This window comes from Oncorhynchus nerka, linkage group LG10 (assembly GCF_034236695.1).
Source record: "Oncorhynchus nerka isolate Pitt River linkage group LG10, Oner_Uvic_2.0, whole genome shotgun sequence".
Taxonomy (NCBI): domain Eukaryota; kingdom Metazoa; phylum Chordata; class Actinopteri; order Salmoniformes; family Salmonidae; genus Oncorhynchus; species Oncorhynchus nerka.
The window spans coordinates 86,066,054-86,086,167 of record NC_088405.1 but is presented as its reverse complement, the minus strand read 5'-3'; the positions used below and the strand labels follow the sequence as shown (position 1 = coordinate 86,086,167).

Below are 20,114 nucleotides of genomic sequence, written 5' to 3'. Positions count from 1 at the left end.
GTTGGAGTGTGGCCCTGGCTATCCCTAAATAAAAAAGAAAATGATGCCGTCTGTTTTGCTTAATATAAGGAATTTGAAATGATTTATACTTTTACTTTTGATACTTAAGTATATTTTAGCAATTACATTTACTTTTGATACTTAAGTATATTTAAAACCAAATACTTTTAGACTTTTACTAAAGTAGTATTTTACTGGTTGACTCACTTTTACTTGAGTCATTTTCTATGAAGGGATCTAAACTTTTACAAGTATGACAATTGGGTACTTTTTACACCACTGACTCCAGCAACTACAGTGGCTTGTGAAAGTATTCATCCCCCTTGGCATTTTTCCTACTATGTTGCCTTACAACCTGGAATTAAAATAGATTTTTTGGGGGTTTGTATCATTTGATTTACACAACATGCCTACCACTTTGAAGATGCAAAATATTGTTATTGTGATACAAACAGAAAACTTGAGTGTGCATAACTATTCACCCCCCTCAAAGTCAATACTTTGTAGAGCCACCTTTTGCAGCAATTACAGCTGCAATTCTCTTGGGGTATGTCTCTATAAGCTTGGCACATCTAGCCACTGGAATTTTTTCCCATTCTTCAAGGCAGAACTGCTCCAGCTCCTTCAAGTTGGATGGGTTCCGCTGGTTTACAGCAATATTTAAGTCATACCATAGATTCTCAATTGGATTGAGGTCTGGGCGTTGACTAGGTCATTTCAAGACATTTAAATGTGTCCCCTTAAACCACGCGAGTGTTGCTTTAGCAGTATGCTTCGGATCAATGTCCTGCTGGAAGGTGAACCTCCGTCCCAGTCTCAAATCTCTGGAAGACTGAAACAGGTTTCCCTCAAGAATTTCCCTGTATTTAGCGCCTTACATCATTCCTTCAATTCTGACCAGATTCCCAGTCCCTACCGATAAAAAACATCCCGACAGCATGATGCTTCCACCACCATGCTTCACTGTGGGGATTGTATTCTCGGGGTGATGAGAGGTTTTGGGTTTGCGCCAGACGTAGCGTTTCCTTGATGGCCAAAAAGCTTCATTTTAGTCTCATCTGACCAAATGGTCATATGTTTGGGAAGTTTGCCACATGCCTTTTGGCAAACATCCAAATATGTTTGCTTATTTTTTTCGTTAAGCAATGGATTTTTTCTGGCCACTCTTCTGTAAAGCCCAGCTCTGTGGAGTGTTCGGCATAAAGTGGTCCTATGGACAGATACTCCAATCTCCGCTATGGAGCTTTGCAGCTCCTTCAGGGTTATCTTTGGTCTCTTTGTTTCCTCTCTGATTAATGCCCTCGTTGCTTGGTCTGTGAGTTTTGGTGTGCGGCCCTCTCTTGACAGGTTTGTTGTGGTGCCATATTCTTTCCATTTTTAATAATGGATTTAATGGTGCTCTGTGGGATGTTCAAAGTTTCTGATATTTTTTTATAACCCAACTCTGATCTGTATTTCTCCACAACTTTGTCCCTGACCTGTTTGGAAAGCTCCTTGGTCTTCATGGTGCCGCTTGCTTGGTGGTGCCCCTTGCTTAGTGGTGTTGCAGACTCTGGGGCCTTTCAGAACAGGTGTATATATACTGAGATCATGTGACAGATCATATGACACTTAGATTGTACACAGGTGGACTTTATTTAACTAATTATGTGACTTCTGATCTTATTTGGGGGCTTCATAGGAAAGTGGGTAAATACATATGCACGCACCACTATTCCGTTTAGAATAGAAGTTATTTTTTAAATTCCACTTCACCAATTTGGACTATTTTGTGTATGTCCATTACATGAAATCCTAAAAAAATCAATTTAAATTACAGGTTGTAATGCAACAAAATAGGAAAAAAGCCAAGAGGGATGAATACTTTTTCAAGGCACTGTATGTTTCTACTTGTATTTGCATTTATTATGGTTCCCATTAGCTGTTGCCAAAGCAACAGCTAATCTTCCTGGGGTCCAGAAAAATGAAGGCAGTTTATACAATTTTACAAAATATTACAATACATTTACAGATTTCACAACACACTGTGTGCCTTCGGGCCCCTACTGGACCACATATCTACAGTACAAAATTCATGTGTATGTATAGTGTGTATGTTATTGTGTGTGTGTGTGTGTAAGCATGTGTCTGTGCCAATGTGTGTGTTGCATCACAGTCCCCGCTGTCCAGAAGGTGTTTGTTAAATCTGTTCTTTAAATCTAATTTTACTGCTGGCATGAATTACTTGATGTGGAATAGAGTTCCATGTAGTCATGGCTCTATGTAGTACTGTGTGCCTCCCATAGTCTGTTCTGGACTTGGGGACTGTAAAGAGATCTCTGGTGGCATGTCTTTTGGGGTATGCATGGGTGTCAGAGCTGTGTGCCAGTAGTTTAGACAGACTGCTCGGTGCATTCAACATGTCAATACCTCTCATAAATAAAAATAGTGATGAAGTCAATCCCTACTTCACTTTCAGCCAAGAGAGATTGACAAGCATATTATTAATATTAGCTCTCTGTGTACATCCAAGGTCCAGCTGTGCTGCCCTGTTCTGAGACAATTGCAAGTCCTTTTTTTGTGGCACCTGACCACACGACTGAACAGTAGCCAAGGTGTGACCAAACTAGGGCCTGTAGGACCTGCCTTGTTGATAGTGTTGTTAAGAAGGCAGAACATCACTTTATTATAGACAGACTTCTCCCCATCTTAGCTACTACTGCATCAATATGTTTTGACCATGACAGTTTACAATCTAGTGTTATTCCAAGCAGTTTAGTCATCTCAACTTGCTCAATTTCCACATGATTTATTACAAGATTTAGTTGAGGTTTAGGGTTTAGTGAGTGTTTTGTTCCAAATACAATGCTTTTAGTTTTAGAAATATTTAGGGCTAACTTATTCCTTGCCACCCACTCTGAAACTAACTTCAGCTCTTTGTTGAGTGTTGCAGTCATTTCAGTCGCTGTAGTAACTGATGTGTATAGCGTTGAGTCATCTGCATACATAGACACTCTGGCTTTAAAGTTAGTGACATGTCATTAGTAAAAAAAATAAAAAGCAAGGGGCCTAAACAGCTACCCTGGGGAATTCTTGATTCTAACTGGATTATATTTGAGAGGCTTCCATTAAAGAACACCCTCTGTGTTCTGTTAGACAAGTAACTCTTTATCCACATTATAGCATGGGGTGTAAAGCCATAACACACGTTTTTACATCAGCACTGTGAAATAGCATTGTATCTAGTCAATCACAGGTTTACTAAGGGTTGATGAAGATGCAAAGGTGGAGAGATGAATGTTGCAGGCTCATGTCTATCAGAGCAGAGAGACATCATAGAAAGGGAATCTCATTCCAGTTCTGTGAGAGATACAGGCGCAAGCTTCTCTTACCAAAGCAACGGTCACCCGTTGGTCTATAGGCTACAATGTTGCTCAAACCATAAACCCGGGCCGGCCCAACACGAATCAATTCTTAGAATATCAGGTACGTTTTCACATTATGTTTTTTAGGGGACAGGATAATTAAAGAGGAGGCAAATTGAATTAACCCTAATTGCTTTTTTGGAAATTTGTACATTGCACATAGTGAAAATAATTTTTCATACCACGAGAGGTACCGGGTCCTGGAAAAAGGGTTCCGGAACAAGTCCGGCAGGATCCAGCTCAAATTAAGCACTAATCCCTCATTCATGTCACCACTCTGACAGTTTATTCATCATGGGCCTCTCTCTAGATTGACATTATCGAGGCATAGCCATACAGATTGTAAATCGAACTTTTGGCCATTACCCCTAATCAACTGTCATTGAAGAGTCTTAGACAATCAGTCTCTTACCATTTTGACTCCCTCTCCCCTGCACAGGGCCTCGTAGATCTCCCTTTCAGGCAGGTAGTCTTTGGGTCTCTTGTAGGTCCCCAGCTGGATGGGCTCCTCGGTGGCTGGCTCCTGGCCCTCCTGGTTCAGCTCGTTCAGCTGCTTGGACAGCAGCTTCTCAAAGTAACGCAGGTTTTCTCCTGCCCTCTGGTGGCTAGAGTCTGTAAGGACACCACGGGTCATGCAGTTACGCAGACTAACAGGACATGGGGAATATGAGGGAAATATATTAGAATCAGCATTAATTAATTGTGTGATTGCACAATTCGACAATGTGTAACTCTCATCACTGGTTTGAGTGAATAACAACAATAACCTGCCCTCCAGGACACCTACACCACCCAATGTTACAGGAAGGCCATAAAGATCATCAAGGACATCAACCACCCGAACCACTGCCTGTTCACCCCGCTATCATCCAGAAGGCGAGGTCAGTACAGGTGCATCAAAGCTGGGACCGAAAGACTGAAAAACAGCTTCTATCTCAAGGCCATCAGACTGTTAAACAGCCACCACTAACATTGAGTGGCTGCTGCCAACACACTGTCATTGACACTGACCCAACTCCAGCCACTTTAATAATGGGAATTGATGGGAAATGATGTAAATATATCACTAGCCACTTTAAACAATGCTACCTTATATAATGTTACTTACCCTACATTATTCATCTCATATGCATACGTATATACTGTACTCTACATCATCGACTGCATCCTTATGTAATACATGCATCACTAGCCACTTTAACTATGCCACTTTGTTTACTTTGTCTACATACTCATCTCATATGTATATACTGTACTCGATACCATCTACTGTATGCTGCTCTGTACCATCACTCATTCATATATCCTTATGTACATATTCTTTATCCCCTTACACTGTGTATAAGACAGTAGTTTTAGAATTGTTAGTTAGATTACTTGTTGGTTATCACTGCATTGTCGGAACTAGAAGCACAAGCATTTCGCTACACTCGCATTAACATCTGCTAACCATGTGTATGTGACAAATAAAATTTGATTTGATTTTATTTTATTTACATGCTACTAAAACATGTATTTTTTAAATTTTATTTTCAAGGATAGAAACACTTACATTGAATGTCTGAAATAAGATGCCCTCTTGTGGTCTTTAGAGTCAGTCAACTGCAGTTATTTCATAATTGCCATTACGTGTTATGAGATGAGAGGCAAGACTAGGAATTATATGGCAACATTGCATTCAGTTACAGTGCATTCGGAAAGTATTCAGACCCCTTGACTTTTTCCACATTTTGTTACATTACAGCCTTATTCTAAAATTGCTTGAATAGTTTTTTCCTCATCAATACACCATAATGACAAAGCAAAAAAACAGAAATATCACATTTACTTAAGTATTCAGACCCTTTACTCAGTACTTGTCTTGGCTATGCGCTTAGGGTCGTTGTCCTGTTGGAAGATTAACCTTCACCCCCCAGTCTGAGGTCCTGAGCTCTCTGGAATGGGTTTTCATCAAGGATCTCTCTGTACTTTACTCCGTTCATCTTTCCTTACTAGTCTCCTAGTCCCTGTCACTGAAAAACATCCCCACAGCATGATGCTGCCACCACCATGTTTTACCATAGGGGTGGTGCCAGGTTTCCTCCAGACATGACACTTGGCATTCAGGCCAAAGAGTTCAATCTTGGTTTCATCAGACCAGAGAATCTTGTTTCTCATGGTCTGAGAGTCCTTTAGGTGCATTTTGCGGGCTGTCATGTGCCTTTTACTGAGGAGTGGCTTCCGTCTGGCAACTCTACCATAAAGGCCTGATTGGTGGAGTGCTGCAGAGAGGGTTGTTCCTCTCGAAGGTTCTCCAATCTCCACAGAGGAACTCTGGAGCTCTGTCAGAGTGATCATCGGGTTCTTGGTCACCTCCCTGATCAAGGCCCTTCTCCCCCAATTGGTCATTTTGGCCGGGCGGCTAGCTCTAGGAAAAATCTTAGTGGTTTCAAACTTCTTCCATTTAAGAATGATGGAGGCCACTGTGTTCTTGGGGACCTTCAATACTGCAGAAATGTTTTGGTACCCTTCCCCAGATCTGTGCCTCGACACAATCCATTCTCGGAGCTCTACGGACAATTCCTTCGACTTGGTTTTTGCTCTGACATGCACTTTTAACTGTGGGACCTTACATAGACAGTTGTGTGTCTTTCCAAATCATGTCCAATCAATTGAATAGGTGGACTCCAATCAAGTTGTAGAAACATCTCAAGGATTATCAATGGAAACAGGATCATCCTGAGCTCAATTTCGAGTCTCATAGAAAAGCGTCTGAATATTTATGCAAATAAGGTATTTCTGTTTTTTTTGCAAACATTAAAAAAAAAAACTGTTTTTGATTTGTCATTATGGGGTATTTGTCATGACTTCCGCTGAAGTCGGTCCCTCTCCTTGTTCGGGTGGCGTTCGGCGGTCGACGGTCGCGTCACCGGTCTTCTAGCCATCGCTGATCCACCTTTCATTTTCCATTTGTTTTGTCTTGTCTTCCCACACACCTGGTTTCAATTCCATCATTACATGTTGTGAATTTAACGCTCTGTTCCACCCATGTCCTTGTCGGGAATTGTTTATTGTAGTGCTTGTGCACGTTATGCTCGTGTGTAATGGGTTTTGTTTACCAATTGATTTATGGTTCTGTTTATGGTGGTTTTGTTTATTAAACGCCGTTGGAAATCAGTTTTTGCTCTCCTGTGCCTGACTTCTCTGCCGCCAGTACGCACCCCATACAGTATTGTGTGTAGATTGATGAGGGGAAAAAAATATTTAATCAATTTTAGAATAAGGCTGTAACGTAACAAAATGTGGAAAAAGTGAAAGGGTCTGAACACTTTCCGAATGCACTGTATTTTAGTTGGGTCAGTTACAGTTAACTTGACAAAAACAATCTACTGACAACTCCCTAGTACTGTATTTCCCTTAATATACTTCAAACGCTTTAAAGGGTTAAAAGTAGCACTTTTCCAGCCACTTATCCTGCCCTTTTCCTGCCACAAACACAAAAAAACATACCAAAACTAGGGAAAACTACCCGGCAATATGTTATTTTAGCTAACTACAGTAGCTAATGTTACTCTTTTAAATCTGATTCTTTCCTTGGTAAATATGGCAGCGCTGGTAGATTTTCCTAGCTGTTCGCCTTCGGGTTTTCATTTAACTTCACATTCAAACAAAGCAACCAGATCGCCATAATTGCAGCCTTCAGCACACAACATCACTGATGCAGTTCAAAATAGTAAACCATGACCACTCTCTTGGTTACACCCTGGAACTATGGAAGATGTATATGAGAGTTGGTGAGATGGTGATTATGTGAGAATGCATGAGAATATTAGATTATGTGAGGAATCTGTGTGAGAGAGTGAGAGTATAAGAGATTGAGATAGTGAGAATGTGTGAGGGAGAGTGAGAGTATAAGAGATGGAGATAGTGACATTGTGTGAGAGAGAGTAAGATAATAAGAGATTGAGATAGTGAGCGTATAAGAGGTTGATATTGAGAGAGTGAGAGAGAAAGATGTCTCTCGTGCTCTCAAACACCCCTAAAAATAAGCTCCTGGATATTAAACAAGTTCTGAAGATGTTTCAGTGGTATGTCGCGTGTGTGTCCTACCGATGGCCACTAGGCGGCGTGTCAACTCGATGGCGCGGGGCAGGTCTCCCATCTGGTAGACGGAGTAGCTGAGATAGTCCAGGACATCGGCCTTGGACACCACGTGCTCCTCCTCTGCATCCATCTGCCTGAGGGCCTGCTGCATCCACAGCACTGCGTGGTAGTAGTCTGCCTCGTTGTACGCCGTCTTCCCCATATCGTAACAGTCATCCACTGTCAGGATGGCGTTGTGGTGCATCCCTGCAGTTATAGTATAGTATAGTTAGGGTTGCAAAATTACAGTAACTTTCCCAAAATGACCAGGTTTTTCAGAATTTCCAGTTGGAAGATTCCTGGAATCAGGAGGGAATTAGCAGGAAATCCATGAATCCTCCAAACAGGATTTCTGCAAAGTATTGGAATTTGGGGAAATGTTGCCACCCTTAGTATAGTGTAGTACAGTAGAGTATTAATGCACCATTCTGTTCTTAGCACTTCATAACAACTTCCATGAATAAGACTGTCTATAACCAGTTAATGAACTGTTTATGAGGTTTACTCCATAAAATTGCTCCATAAATCCATAATGGTGCTGTGATACTGTAGATTATGTTTATATTGCAACAATAAGAGGGGAATATCAAAACACTTTGCTTTTTATCCTTTTTCTGACAGAGTTGTCAGACTTGGTGTGGTAGAATACTAAGAAAGGATGCACATTTGTCGTAAAACAAATATACACAGTGAATGTGTGGCCAAAGCATCTGCTCTTGGTGTCAAGGCTGTTCTGTTTTAGCTTGCATTTCTGGAGAGGTTAGACATCTGTCTGGAAGAAATAGAAACCACTCTGCAGTAGTACTTAGCTTGTTCGAAGCGTTCTGGAAGGGCCAGGTTGAGATACGCTCAGCTCACACACTGTGATAACACATATGGAGACTTCTAGTATCTTCCTTGGCAGCGTTGGAGTGATTTTATCTGTGTCTGCAGGGAGTCAGAGAGAGAATAACAACACTCCTTCTTTACCTGGCAGTTTGCCCCTGGCGAAACTCTCAGAGTCCAGTTTGTACGTGTCCTGGAGACGCATCAGTGCCTTGGCAGCACCTTTCTCATCCTCCTGGTCAGGGAAGTACTGCCTGTGTACTGTCATGTTGGAGATAAACCCTGAGGGACCACAGTGATACATACACAGAGTGAAACGGTTTAAAATGATTCAAATCTTGTGAGTCATAGAAACGTTTGTCCCAAGTACCACTCTATTCCTTTTATAGTGGACTACTTTTGACCAGGGCACATAAATAACAAATTGACCAGGGCACATAAATAACAGATTGACCAGGGCACATAAATAACAGATTGACCAGGGCACATAAATAACAGATTGACCAGGGCACATAAATAACAGATTGACCAGGGCACATAAATAACAGATTGACCAGGGCACATAAATAACAGATTGACCAGGGCACATAAATAACAGATTGACCAGGGCACATAAATAACAGATTGACCAGGGCACATAAATAACAGATTGACCAGGGCACATAAATAACAAATTGACTGTGAGCTCGATACAAAGTTTCTGTATAAATAAATCAGATCAAGCCTGAACTGTGCGATGTAGTAGGGAGTTGTAGTTTCAAACAGGCCCATATTCTACATAGTTTAGAGCAGAAAACACGACAATTAACTACAATGACCATAATCCTTTGCATGCCCACTTACTTGTCCGTTCTGTGTGGAGGAGACACGGAGACGGAGAGAAGAGAGAATGTGTGAGAGGGATAGAAAGCAGTTGCTTCGCGAGGTATCTCTACCTGGAAATATATGATCTACGTGATTGATAGTTGCTATTCAGCGATCATAAAAGTATGCCTTATTTACTTTAAAAAACTACTAAAAATGTTATTTTGTCAGACAGCATAGGCAGCAGCTCTATAGAGATGAGATGATGACTTGGAATAAAGTCATTAAATAAAACAAATATTTTATTAAAGTAAAGTCATATGAAGAAATGATGGTTAATAAGTGATAAGCAGTAATGGGCCGTCACTAGCATCATGGGACTTTTATAATTGTTTTATTCTGTGTTGTTAGAGCATTCCCACCACATAACGCATAGTGCATTTACTGTCTAAAAAAAATACTGAAATCAAAAACAGTAATAATTTTAAGTAAATTTGAAATGAAACCGAACCGACCTCAAGCAGCACTAATCGCTCAGCAATAATAAGGTGCTATTTGGGATGCATACAAATAGTCAAAGACACCAAGCACAGAACATCTGCAGTGGAGCTGCCTGGTGTGCAATGATATAATATGTGATCTAGTGTGTGAGGTTCAGATAACTAGAGAATGTAAACTGTGATTCTAGTCACGTATAGCAGTGGTTCTCAAACCTCTCCTCAGGGAACCCAAGACATTTCAATATTTTGTTGACTCACCTGATACACCTAATCAAGGTTTTGCTGATTAGTTGACAAGATGAATCAGGTGTGCTAGCTCTGGAATATATCAAATACATGGAACGGCTTGGGGTCACTGAGGAGAGGTTTGAGAACCACTGATGTATAGGCTAAGGGAGCTGATATAATAACGGTATCTACAGGTATTTTTGTTGCCTCTAGTGATGGCTAGATAACAAACACACCGAGTGTGTTACGATCCAGCCCTAATATCAACAAATACACTGGACCTTCCATTTAGCCTCCTTCCAGACATCTGACAACACCAAGTTGGTGGGTCCACATTTATGCTCGGTTGCATGGCTGTGCATACAGCATGCAAAGACAAACATATAAGACAGAAGACAATTACACACACGCACACGCACACACTGAAGACGTGACCAATGTAAACAGATACAGTTACAGCTGCACAGCCAGTGTTCTCTCTCAGCTCCACTCTACTCTGCAGATGTGGGGTTGGAGCATGATGGATCACAATTGGCCCCACACCCCTTTCTCCACAAGCCTCAACACACACCCACACAGAGAGAAGCTATATAGAAGCTGTAACCTCTCCCTCCCTCCATCCCTATCGTACCATCTGAAGGGTCCTGCAGCACCAGGCTCTCCAGCTCGGACCACTCCGTGTTGAGCCTCTTCATCAGCTTGTAGGCGTTGACGGGGTGGGCCAGGTAGCCCTCCGGGTCTAAGGTGGAGGCACGCGTCAGCACGTCCAGCTTGTTGGCCCAGCTACAGCACATGGAGGGAAAGAGTCAGGTTCAGGCTAGTAGAAAAGTATCTCCAGTCGTGCTACAATCCGATCATTGATCATCTCACAAACTGACCTATTCCATCTGTCAGTTAGGCATATTCTGGCAAATGAACATCATTGGGAAAAAAAGGCTAAAAGGATTCTATGGTTACAGATTCTATGGTTACAGATTCTATGGTTACAGATTGTAGTGTTCACCTTTTCACAGCATCTAGTTTGGATTCCTCTGCTTTGATGTATTCTTTCAAGGACTGAACCAACTCCTTCTCTGTGTATATCAGGTCTGTCATTTGACCTAATAGAAGGTTTAAGGGAAAAAAGCAAATCTGTGAAGTTGAAAACTGAAGATGACTCATTCAATATCCTGAATCTTTTGTGTTATAACAGACTACTGTACACCTATGTTATAAACGTGTTAGGCAACCAGGTCGAGTCATTTCCCATGATCATCATTTCCTGAGAGAAAGTGGATGCAGAATGTGCTTCGGTTTAATGGTCCGTGAAATATTTAAGCTATTTTCTGAACAGTTTCCGACACAGACTTTAGTAAGTGAAAACGCAAAAAAATGCTCAACACGTAGCCTCCTCTGCTGAGATTGTGTAGTATTAGGTGTCCAACCACACCGCATTATAAATACCCATGTGTCTTTGAGGTAAGGGGGTGTGGATGCCGATGTATGCAGACAACAATTCCATAGCAACGCTGGACAGTTAGGAGTGAGCTCAATGCGGTTGCCAGGAGGACAGTGAAACAGCTTCACGGCCCATTTGTAACTTAGTCTAATGGCTGCCAAACTAAGCAAAGTAAAGTAAATTACTACTTCAACTAACATTATACAGCCTGCTGGTGCACCTTGGAGTGAAATTAAGTTCAAAATGTTATTTCAGAAATTGGACTGAATAAGAACAACTTCTACTTGCTTAGTTACTAATATTTGTTGTATTGAGAAAATCTGTTAAGGCTGCTTTAAACAATGTAAACTCTCCTAAGCTTTGTCTGATGCAGGTGTTTCCTTCCGTTGATAGCTTTGCTGCTTTTATGCTGCTTTTATGCGGGTCAGATGTGAGAAGAGTTCAGAGACTTAGAAAATGTGATCGAGATAATTATTTGATTGACTTATGCCATGTTCTTATGCTATCTGAGTGACTCAAACATTATAACAAAATCAATGTGGGTCCCATGCCATGACAAAATACTCCTGAATGCATCATCTTTGGCATTTTAGATTCTCCCTGACAGTCTAGCTTTAATTTGGTGATTGTTAGTTCTCAAAGATTCTTTATTTAAATACTATATAGGACCATTATTTTTTTTGCATACTTTATATCTGGTTTAAGTTGTTTAAGTTTACACTGAAAAAGTTGTATTATCATTTGATTTTATTGTTTGGACTTAGGTGGTCAGAAAAAACATTTAGGCAGCCCACTCAATACTTTTCTACACACAAAACCCTGATGTTATGTCATACATATAAGGGTAATGCTATAGGCCTACTTATAGATTTGTAGTGGTACAGGCATACACTACAGAGGCGTAATGCTATAGGCCTACTTATAGATTTGTAGTGGTACAGGCATACACTACAGAGGTGTAATGCTATAGGCCTACTTATAGATTTGTAGTGGTAGATTTAGGTAGTGGTACAGGCATACACTACAGAGGCGTAATGCTATAGGCCTACTTATAGATTTGTAGTGGTACAGGCATACACTACAGAGGCGTAATGCTATAGGCCTACTTATAGATTTGTAGTGGTACAGGCATACACTACAGAGGCGTAATGCTATAGGTAATAGATTTGTAGTGGTACAGGCATACATAGGCGTAATGCTATAGGCCTACTTATAGATTTGTAGTGGTACAGGCATACACTACAGAGGCGTAATGCTATAGGCCTACTTATAGATTTGTAGTGGTACAGGCATACACTACAGAGGCGTAATGGTATAGGCCTACTTATAGATTTGTAGTGGTACAGGCATACACTACAGAGGCGTAATGCTATAGGCCTACTTATAGATTTGTAGTGGTACAGGCATACACTACAGAGGCGTAATGCTATAGGCCTACTTATAGATTTGTAGTGGTACAGGCATACACTACAGAGGCGTAATGCTATAGGCCTTATAGATTTGTAGTGGTACAGGCATACACTATAGATTTGCCTACTTATATTTGTGGTACAGGCATACACTACAGAGGCGTAATGCTATAGGCCTACTTATAGATTTGTAGTGGTACAGGCATACACTACAGAGGCGTAATGCTATAGATTTGTAGTGGTACAGGCATACACTACAGAGGCGTAATGCTATAGGCCTACTTATAGATTTGTAGTGGTACAGGCATACACTACAGAGGCGTAATGGTATAGGTATACAGTACATATAGGCTTACCTATAGAGGTGAAGACTTCAGCCTGTATGCTACAGCAGCAGCAGACCAGAGCCAGGGAGAGGAGGGACGGGTATTTTCTCATTGTACTGGTAGACAAGACCTGCAATGACATCACACAATCACGTCAGTCATTCAATTCAATTCAACGTTATGTATCCCCTCAGGGGCGATTAAGAAAGGCATGTCAGTTAGTCAATCAGGCATATATTTTCATTATCCACACAACAAATTACATTAGGCTTTCAGAGATGCAATATGAGAAAAATGGTTTAACTGGCAATGTTTCCATTATTTGAAAGTTGTGCAATAATGCTGTGTGTTAATAGTTTCCAACAGGCCTTTTCCTAATATGTGAGCCATTACTGGCCAGTTGTTACTTGGTAGGCCTTGTGTTGTCTGGCGTCTTGTCATCTGAGTCTAAAATGGCTGCAAAACCAAGGGCCTTCATTGGGGCTGGCCCGTCACGTGCCTGATGAGAAAGGATGACTAATAGAGTGAATCTCAAAAGAATTTCCCTTGACTCATCATATACGCTCTCCTCGCCTCCTAAAACACATCAGAGGGAAGCTAGTGGAGCTTTGGAGTAGAAGACTGCTAAAAGGTCTGGTAACCAACTACAGTATGTCTGGAACTTGGGTTCATGGGGTCATGGGGTTAGGGGACAGGCAGAGTGTACTAGACTGCTGCTTCATTTGCTTCCCTAATGGTTAAGAAGCCCAAAAACCTGTCTGGCTCACAAATACAGAGGAATTACTTGGTTGAAAGAAGTACTCATTCGACCAAAGACAAAACAACATTTTGTTGGTGGATTACCACCACCAACAACGTCTAGTAAAATACAGTGTGATATCTAATTGTCAAACAGAGCTCATGAATCTGAAGCATGCTAAAGGTGTTCTATGGAGTGGGAAAAAAACTAGCTTAATCAATAACTGTTTGTGTCTAGTTTTGATTGAACCGTGAAAGCTATGACAACGGATTTAAAATTCTTAAATATTTGTGACTAGTTCTACATTATGCTTCCAATTGTTTATTACTATGCTATACTTTTAAAAGTGAAACACTGAAAAGGGAGGGCAGAATTGATAGATTTATACGTACAGTATATGCCATCATTGTGCAATTCATTGTTTTCATCAAAATTATACCAATCCCTTGAGTCTTTCCAGATGATGAGTCCAATAATCATTTGTGTGATGTTATGAGCAGAGGGAGAGGAGGAGGAGCAGAGATGGCTTCTAGCTAAAGCACTACCTACAGTGCCTTCGGAAAGTATTGACCCCCTTGACTTTTTCCAAATTTTGGAAATAATTTGACCCTGAGCCTGCCTGCCGTCCTGTACCTTTGCCTCTATCTGGATTTCCGACCTCTGCCTGACCTGACCCTGAGCCTGCCTGCCGTCATGTACGGTTGCCTCTGTTGCTGTAATAAACATTGTTACTTCGACACGGTCTGCATCTGGGTCTTACCTTATCCTGATATATATAAGGTCCCACAGTTGACAGTGCATGTCAGAGCAAAAACCAAACCATGAGGTCGACAGGGTTGTGTTGAAGCACAGATCTGGGGAAGGGTACCAAAACGTTTCTGCAGCATTGAAGGTCCACAAGAACACAGTGGCCTCCATCATTCTTAAATGGAAGATGTTTGGAACCTCCTAAACTCTTTCCAGAGCTGGCCGCCGGGCCAAATTGAGCAACCGGGGGAGAAGGGCCTTGGTCAGAGAGGTGACAACGACCCTGATGGTCACTCTGACAGAGCTCTAGAGTTCCTCTGTGGAGATGGGAGAACCTTCCAGAAGGACAACCATCTCTGCAGCACTCGACCAATCAGGCCTGTATGGTAGAGTGGCCAGTCGGAAGCCACTCCTCAGTAAAAGGCACATTACAGCCCACTTGGAGTTTGCCAAAAAGCACCTAAAGACTCTCAGACCATGAGAAACAAGATTCTCTGTTCTGACGAAACCACGATTTAATTTTTTTATTTTTTAACCTTTATTTAACTAGGCAAGTCAGTTAAGAACAAATTCTTAAGATTGAGCTCTTAGCCTGAATACCAAGGACGTCTGGAGGAAACCTGGCACCATCCCTACAATGAAACATAGTGGTGGCAGCATCATGCTGTGGGGATGTTTTTCAGTCGCAGGGACTAGAAGACTAGTCAGGATCGAGGCAAAGATGAACGAAGCAAATTACAGAGAGAACCTTGATGGAAACTTGCTCCAGAGTGCTCAGACTGGGGTGAAGGTTCACCTTCCAACAGGACAACGACCCTAAGCACACAGCCAAGACAACGCAGAAGTGGCTTCGGGAAAAGTCTCTGAATTGTCCTTAATTGGCCGAAAGAGCCCGGACTTGAACCCAATCGAACATCTCTGGAGAGACCTGAAAATGGCTGAGCACCAACGCTCCCCATCCAACCTGACAGAGCTTGAGAGGATCTGCAGAGAAGAATGGGAGAAACTCACCAAATACCAGTGTGCCAAGCTTGTAGCATCATACCCAAGAAGACTCGATGCTGTAATCAATGCCAAAGGTGCATCAACAAAGTACTGAGTAAAGCGTCACCCCCCTTAAAAGATTTAGATGCACTATTGTAAAGTGGCTGCTCCACTGGATGTCATAAGGTGAATGCACCAATTTGTAAGTCGCTCTGGATAAGAGCGTCTGCTAAATGACTTAAATGTCTTAAATGTACTTATGTAACTGTGATATTTCTGTTTATTATTTTATTATTTTACTAGCAAACATTTCTAAAAACCTGTTGTGCTTTGACATTATGGGGTATTGTGTGTAGATTTATGAGGGGAAAAAACAATTTCATACATTTTAGAATAAGGCTGTAACGTAACAAAATGTGGAAAGTCAAGGGGTCTGAATATTTTCCAAAAGCACTGTCTATCTATATCTATATACTGTGAACCATCAGATCCTCCTCTCCACCCTCTCCGAGTTGGGCATCTCCGGCGCGGCCCACGCTTGGATTGCGTCCTACCTGACAGGTCGCTCCTACCAGGTGGCGTGGCGAGAATCTGTCTCCTCACCACGCGCTCTCACCACTGGCGTCCCCCAGGGCTCTGTTCTAGGCCCTCTCCTATTCTCGCTATACACCAAGTCACTTGGCTCTGTCATAACCTCACATGGTCTCTCCTATCATTGCTATGCAGACGACACACAATTAATCTTCTCCTTTCCCCCTTCTGATGACCAGGTGGCGAATCGCATCTCTGCATGTCTGGCAGACATATCAGTGTGGATGACGGATCACCACCTCAAGCTGAACCTCGGCAAGACGGAGCTGCTCTTCCTCCCGGGGAAGGACTGCCCATTCCATGATCTCGCCATCACGGTTGACAACTCCATTGTGTCCTCCTCCCAGAGCGCTAAGAACCTTGGCGTGATCCTGGACAACACCCTGTCGTTCTCAACTAACATCAAGGCGGTGGCCCGTTCTTGTAGGTTCATGCTCTACAACATCCGCAGAGTACGACCCTGCCTCACACAGGAAGCAGCGCAGGTCCTAATCCAGGCACTTGTCATCTCCCGTCTGGATTACTGCAACTCGCTGTTGGCTGGGCTCCCTGCCTGTGCCATTAAACCCCTACAACTCATCCAGAACGCCGCAGCCCGTCTGGTGTTCAACCTTCCCAAGTTCTCTCACGTCACCCCGCTCCTCCGCTCTCTCCACTGGCTTCCAGTTGAAGCTCGCATCCGCTACAAGACCATGGTGCTTGCCTACGGAGCTGTGAGGGGAACGGCACCTCAGTACCTCCAGGCTCTGATCAGGCCCTACACCCAAACAAGGGCACTGCGTTCATCCACCTCTGGCCTGCTCGCCTCCCTACCACTGAGGAAGTACAGTTCCTGCGCAGCCCAGTCAAAACTGTTCGCTGCTCTGGCCCCCCAATGGTGGAACAAACTCCCTCACGACGCCAGGACAGCGGAGTCAATCACCACCTTCCGGAGACACCTGAAACCCCACCTCTTTCAGGAATACCTAGGATAGGATAAAGTAATCCTTCTCACCCCCCCCTTAAAATATTTAGATGCACTATTGTAAAGTGGCTGTTCCACTGGATGTCTTAAGGTGAACGCACCAATTTGTAAGTCGCTCTGGATAAGAGCGTCTGCTAAATGACTTAAATGTAAATGTAAATGTAATATCTGTGATATAGGTTGTATCACATCCGGCTGTGATTGGGAGTCCCATAGAACGGAGCACAATTGGCCCAGCGTCGTCCAGGTTTGGCCGGGGTATACGGTCATTGTAAATAAGAATTTGTTCTTAACTGACTTGCCTAGTTAAATAAAGGTTAAATAAAATAAATAATGACAAAATATCGGCATGGGTAAGTTTTGTCCCCCCCAAATAACGGAATTGGTATCGGACCCCCCAAAAAACATATCGGTAGGGCTCTAATTTATATACCAATCTAGCTACTGACTGATTGTACATTATATTTATTTTTGCTTAACATTGACCAGAGGCTGGGATGAACTCACAGTGAAACTGTTGCTGTGTAAAAAATAGATATGCTCTAGTTAATCTGGATAAATGACCTGATCAAGCATAAACACACACACCGTCCCCAGGCTGAGAACATGCTGAGACAACCCACCCAAGCCTCAGACTTCACCTTTCCAGATATCTGTCATTTCCTAACATTAACTCATTACTCACAACACACTGCTAAAACATTCATCCCACAACACCTTTCACCTCAGGAGTAAAATTTCCCTCTAATTTCTTGGGGCGCTGAGCAAATTTCAGGTCTGCTGAGTGCAAACTTCAACGTTGTGAAAATTCTGTGCGTTTACTGTGAAAACTGAGGCTGTACCCCCTTTACTGTTTCAGACAGTGGTCAAGTAGATTACTGTGGATGATGATAATGTAGACCTACCAGAGTGGCCTACCATCAAAAACAATGGAGAAAATGCATCCCTTAACATGGAAATAGCTGTTCAATCCTTCAGACTAAAGCAGCAGCCAATATGTGGTGTTCAATGTAGTTCTACATCCCATGAGACTGAAAAAAAAACATGCAGGGCTGTTTATACACTTCCCATACCATTATTACAGAGAATCAGACAAATCATGCAACCCTGCCTATTGGCTACTTAGCTTATTCAAACCTGTCTCAAAACTCAACACTCCCCCTTTAAGACAAAAAAAAAGCTCTTTACCCCACTTGCCTTTCAAAGTTGTCTAGAAATGTACACGTTTTGTGTTCTTGTAAGAAGCAATCACTCCCCCATTGCTGACTGCAAATGATCTATAACTGGGCTAACAACTCACTAACTAGCAAAGGATATGAACAAATGTGCACACATTGCTACATGCAGCTCTCGCTTTGATCTCTAATCAAATCAAATCAAATTGTATTTGTCACATGCGCCGAATACTACAGGTCTGGGATGCCATTTGATTAGCTGTTCAGGAGTCTTATGGCTTGGGGGTAGAAGCTGTTTAGAAGCCTCAAGCACATCTACTCACGACCGCTCATACTGTTAACACAGTCCAGTTCAAAGTGAATGGCACAGATCTATATTTGCATATAGGCGTGCTGCAGCTCTGATTGGTTATGGTGCACCGGTCTGTGTCGAGTACAAGCCTGAGTCGTGTCTGTCAATGCAATAGAAACCTACTCCGAAGCGTTTTGCATACTAAGTCTTGCGTAGTTGTTTCGGGCATGTTGCATTGAAAGTGGCTCAAATTGCATTGATTCGATTACAATTCCCACAGTAAAGCAAATGTTGATAGTGTTACCTATGGGGGAAAAGTTGAATATTGTGCTTCTCTGCGCAGGCTGATAATTCTTCTGGGCGGCAGTCTCCAGGGAGCTGCACGCCCCCGCAAAGCTTAGAGGGAACAGGAGGCCAACCCGCTCACTCCCTTCCATCTCGGCAGCACACTAGTAAAAAATGTTTTCTCTGTGTTACTTGAGTTGAAAGAAGGAGATGTGTTCAAGAATAGAACTCTGAACTATTCCAGAGCAGTATTGGTTAGCAAGTGACCTCTCCAATATGTATGATGAGCTGAGATCCAGTAAGTTTGATAAGGGTCCAGAGTTGACACAAGGTCAGGGCTAAGTGATCAAGATCCTCAATACAGTCCAGGTCTTACTGCAACTGTTTGTTGTTTGTCAGCCTGAGCAACCTTTGACGTGAGCTCCACAATGAACTGCAAAGCATCCAATCAAGGACGCAGCAACACTGTTCAGCATTCAGCCTCACGATGTCACTGCTAGCTCACCTCTATTTTGGCATTTATCTGGATATCTGTTTATACAGTTTGACTCAAGCGGTGCAGGCACTCATTACACAAACTTGATCTAACACCAAGCTCCCTCCTGGCTGTGTACACATATGGGCTCAAATAATTCCGGTGTTATATTGCAGTAACATTCGCAAACACTTACACCACACACAGACGTGCGCACACGCACACAGACTCACACGCTCCCACAAGTAATGATGTTCTTTAAACAGAATATTGAGATGTAAACCTACATTGTAGTAGAGTCTCTGTACACAGATAATGACATTGAAAATAAGAAATGTCCTTTGCAAGTTTCTTCCCCCAATTAAATCGAATTTGTTTCTGGGGAATGATGACTTTGTTCCTTTGTCTTATTTGAGCAGTTCTCTCTGACAGTAGGGCTATAGAGGAGTAAATGACGTCAATGTAGACTTGTCAATGACGACTTTACTGAGTCTGATGGATTATAGAGCAGAAATGGTTCAATTCAGTCTGAAAATGTGTAGACATTTTCTTATTTCTTATTTCTCAAACTGATTGTTTTGGGATGCTTGCTTCTTAGTTTTCTCAGTTCTGTAACCTGCATGGCTGCTTGTCATATCTGCAGCCAGAATGCACAAAGATGTACTAAAAGTAAGAGGTTCCACCTATGGCAATATCAAATATGCATTGTAGTACCGTTATTACTAGGCTACTTAGCCTATTGCGGATCTTTCTATTGTTTCCCTGTTAAACAGATAAATTAGTTATGTGTATATTTGATTCACGGA

General features: G+C 42.2%; 1 protein-coding gene across 3 annotated transcripts in view; it reads right to left on the bottom strand.

Moving 5' to 3' along the window:
* LOC115136198 (prolyl 4-hydroxylase subunit alpha-2-like) overlaps positions 1-20,114 on the bottom strand; it is a 33,784-nt gene that overhangs the window by 12,947 nt on the left and 723 nt on the right. For all 3 annotated transcript variants that reach the window (XM_029671749.2, XM_029671748.2, XM_029671750.2), the window contains exons 2-7: positions 13,087-13,186; positions 10,887-10,983; positions 10,515-10,666; positions 8,496-8,633; positions 7,494-7,733; positions 3,817-4,016 (exon numbers count right to left, since the gene is read on the bottom strand). In XM_029671749.2, the coding sequence (XP_029527609.1) occupies positions 3,817-4,016; positions 7,494-7,733; positions 8,496-8,633; positions 10,515-10,666; positions 10,887-10,983; positions 13,087-13,168 (909 nt within the window). In that variant the 5' untranslated portion in view covers positions 13,169-13,186. The remainder of the gene's footprint in view (positions 1-3,816; positions 4,017-7,493; positions 7,734-8,495; positions 8,634-10,514; positions 10,667-10,886; positions 10,984-13,086; positions 13,187-20,114) is intronic.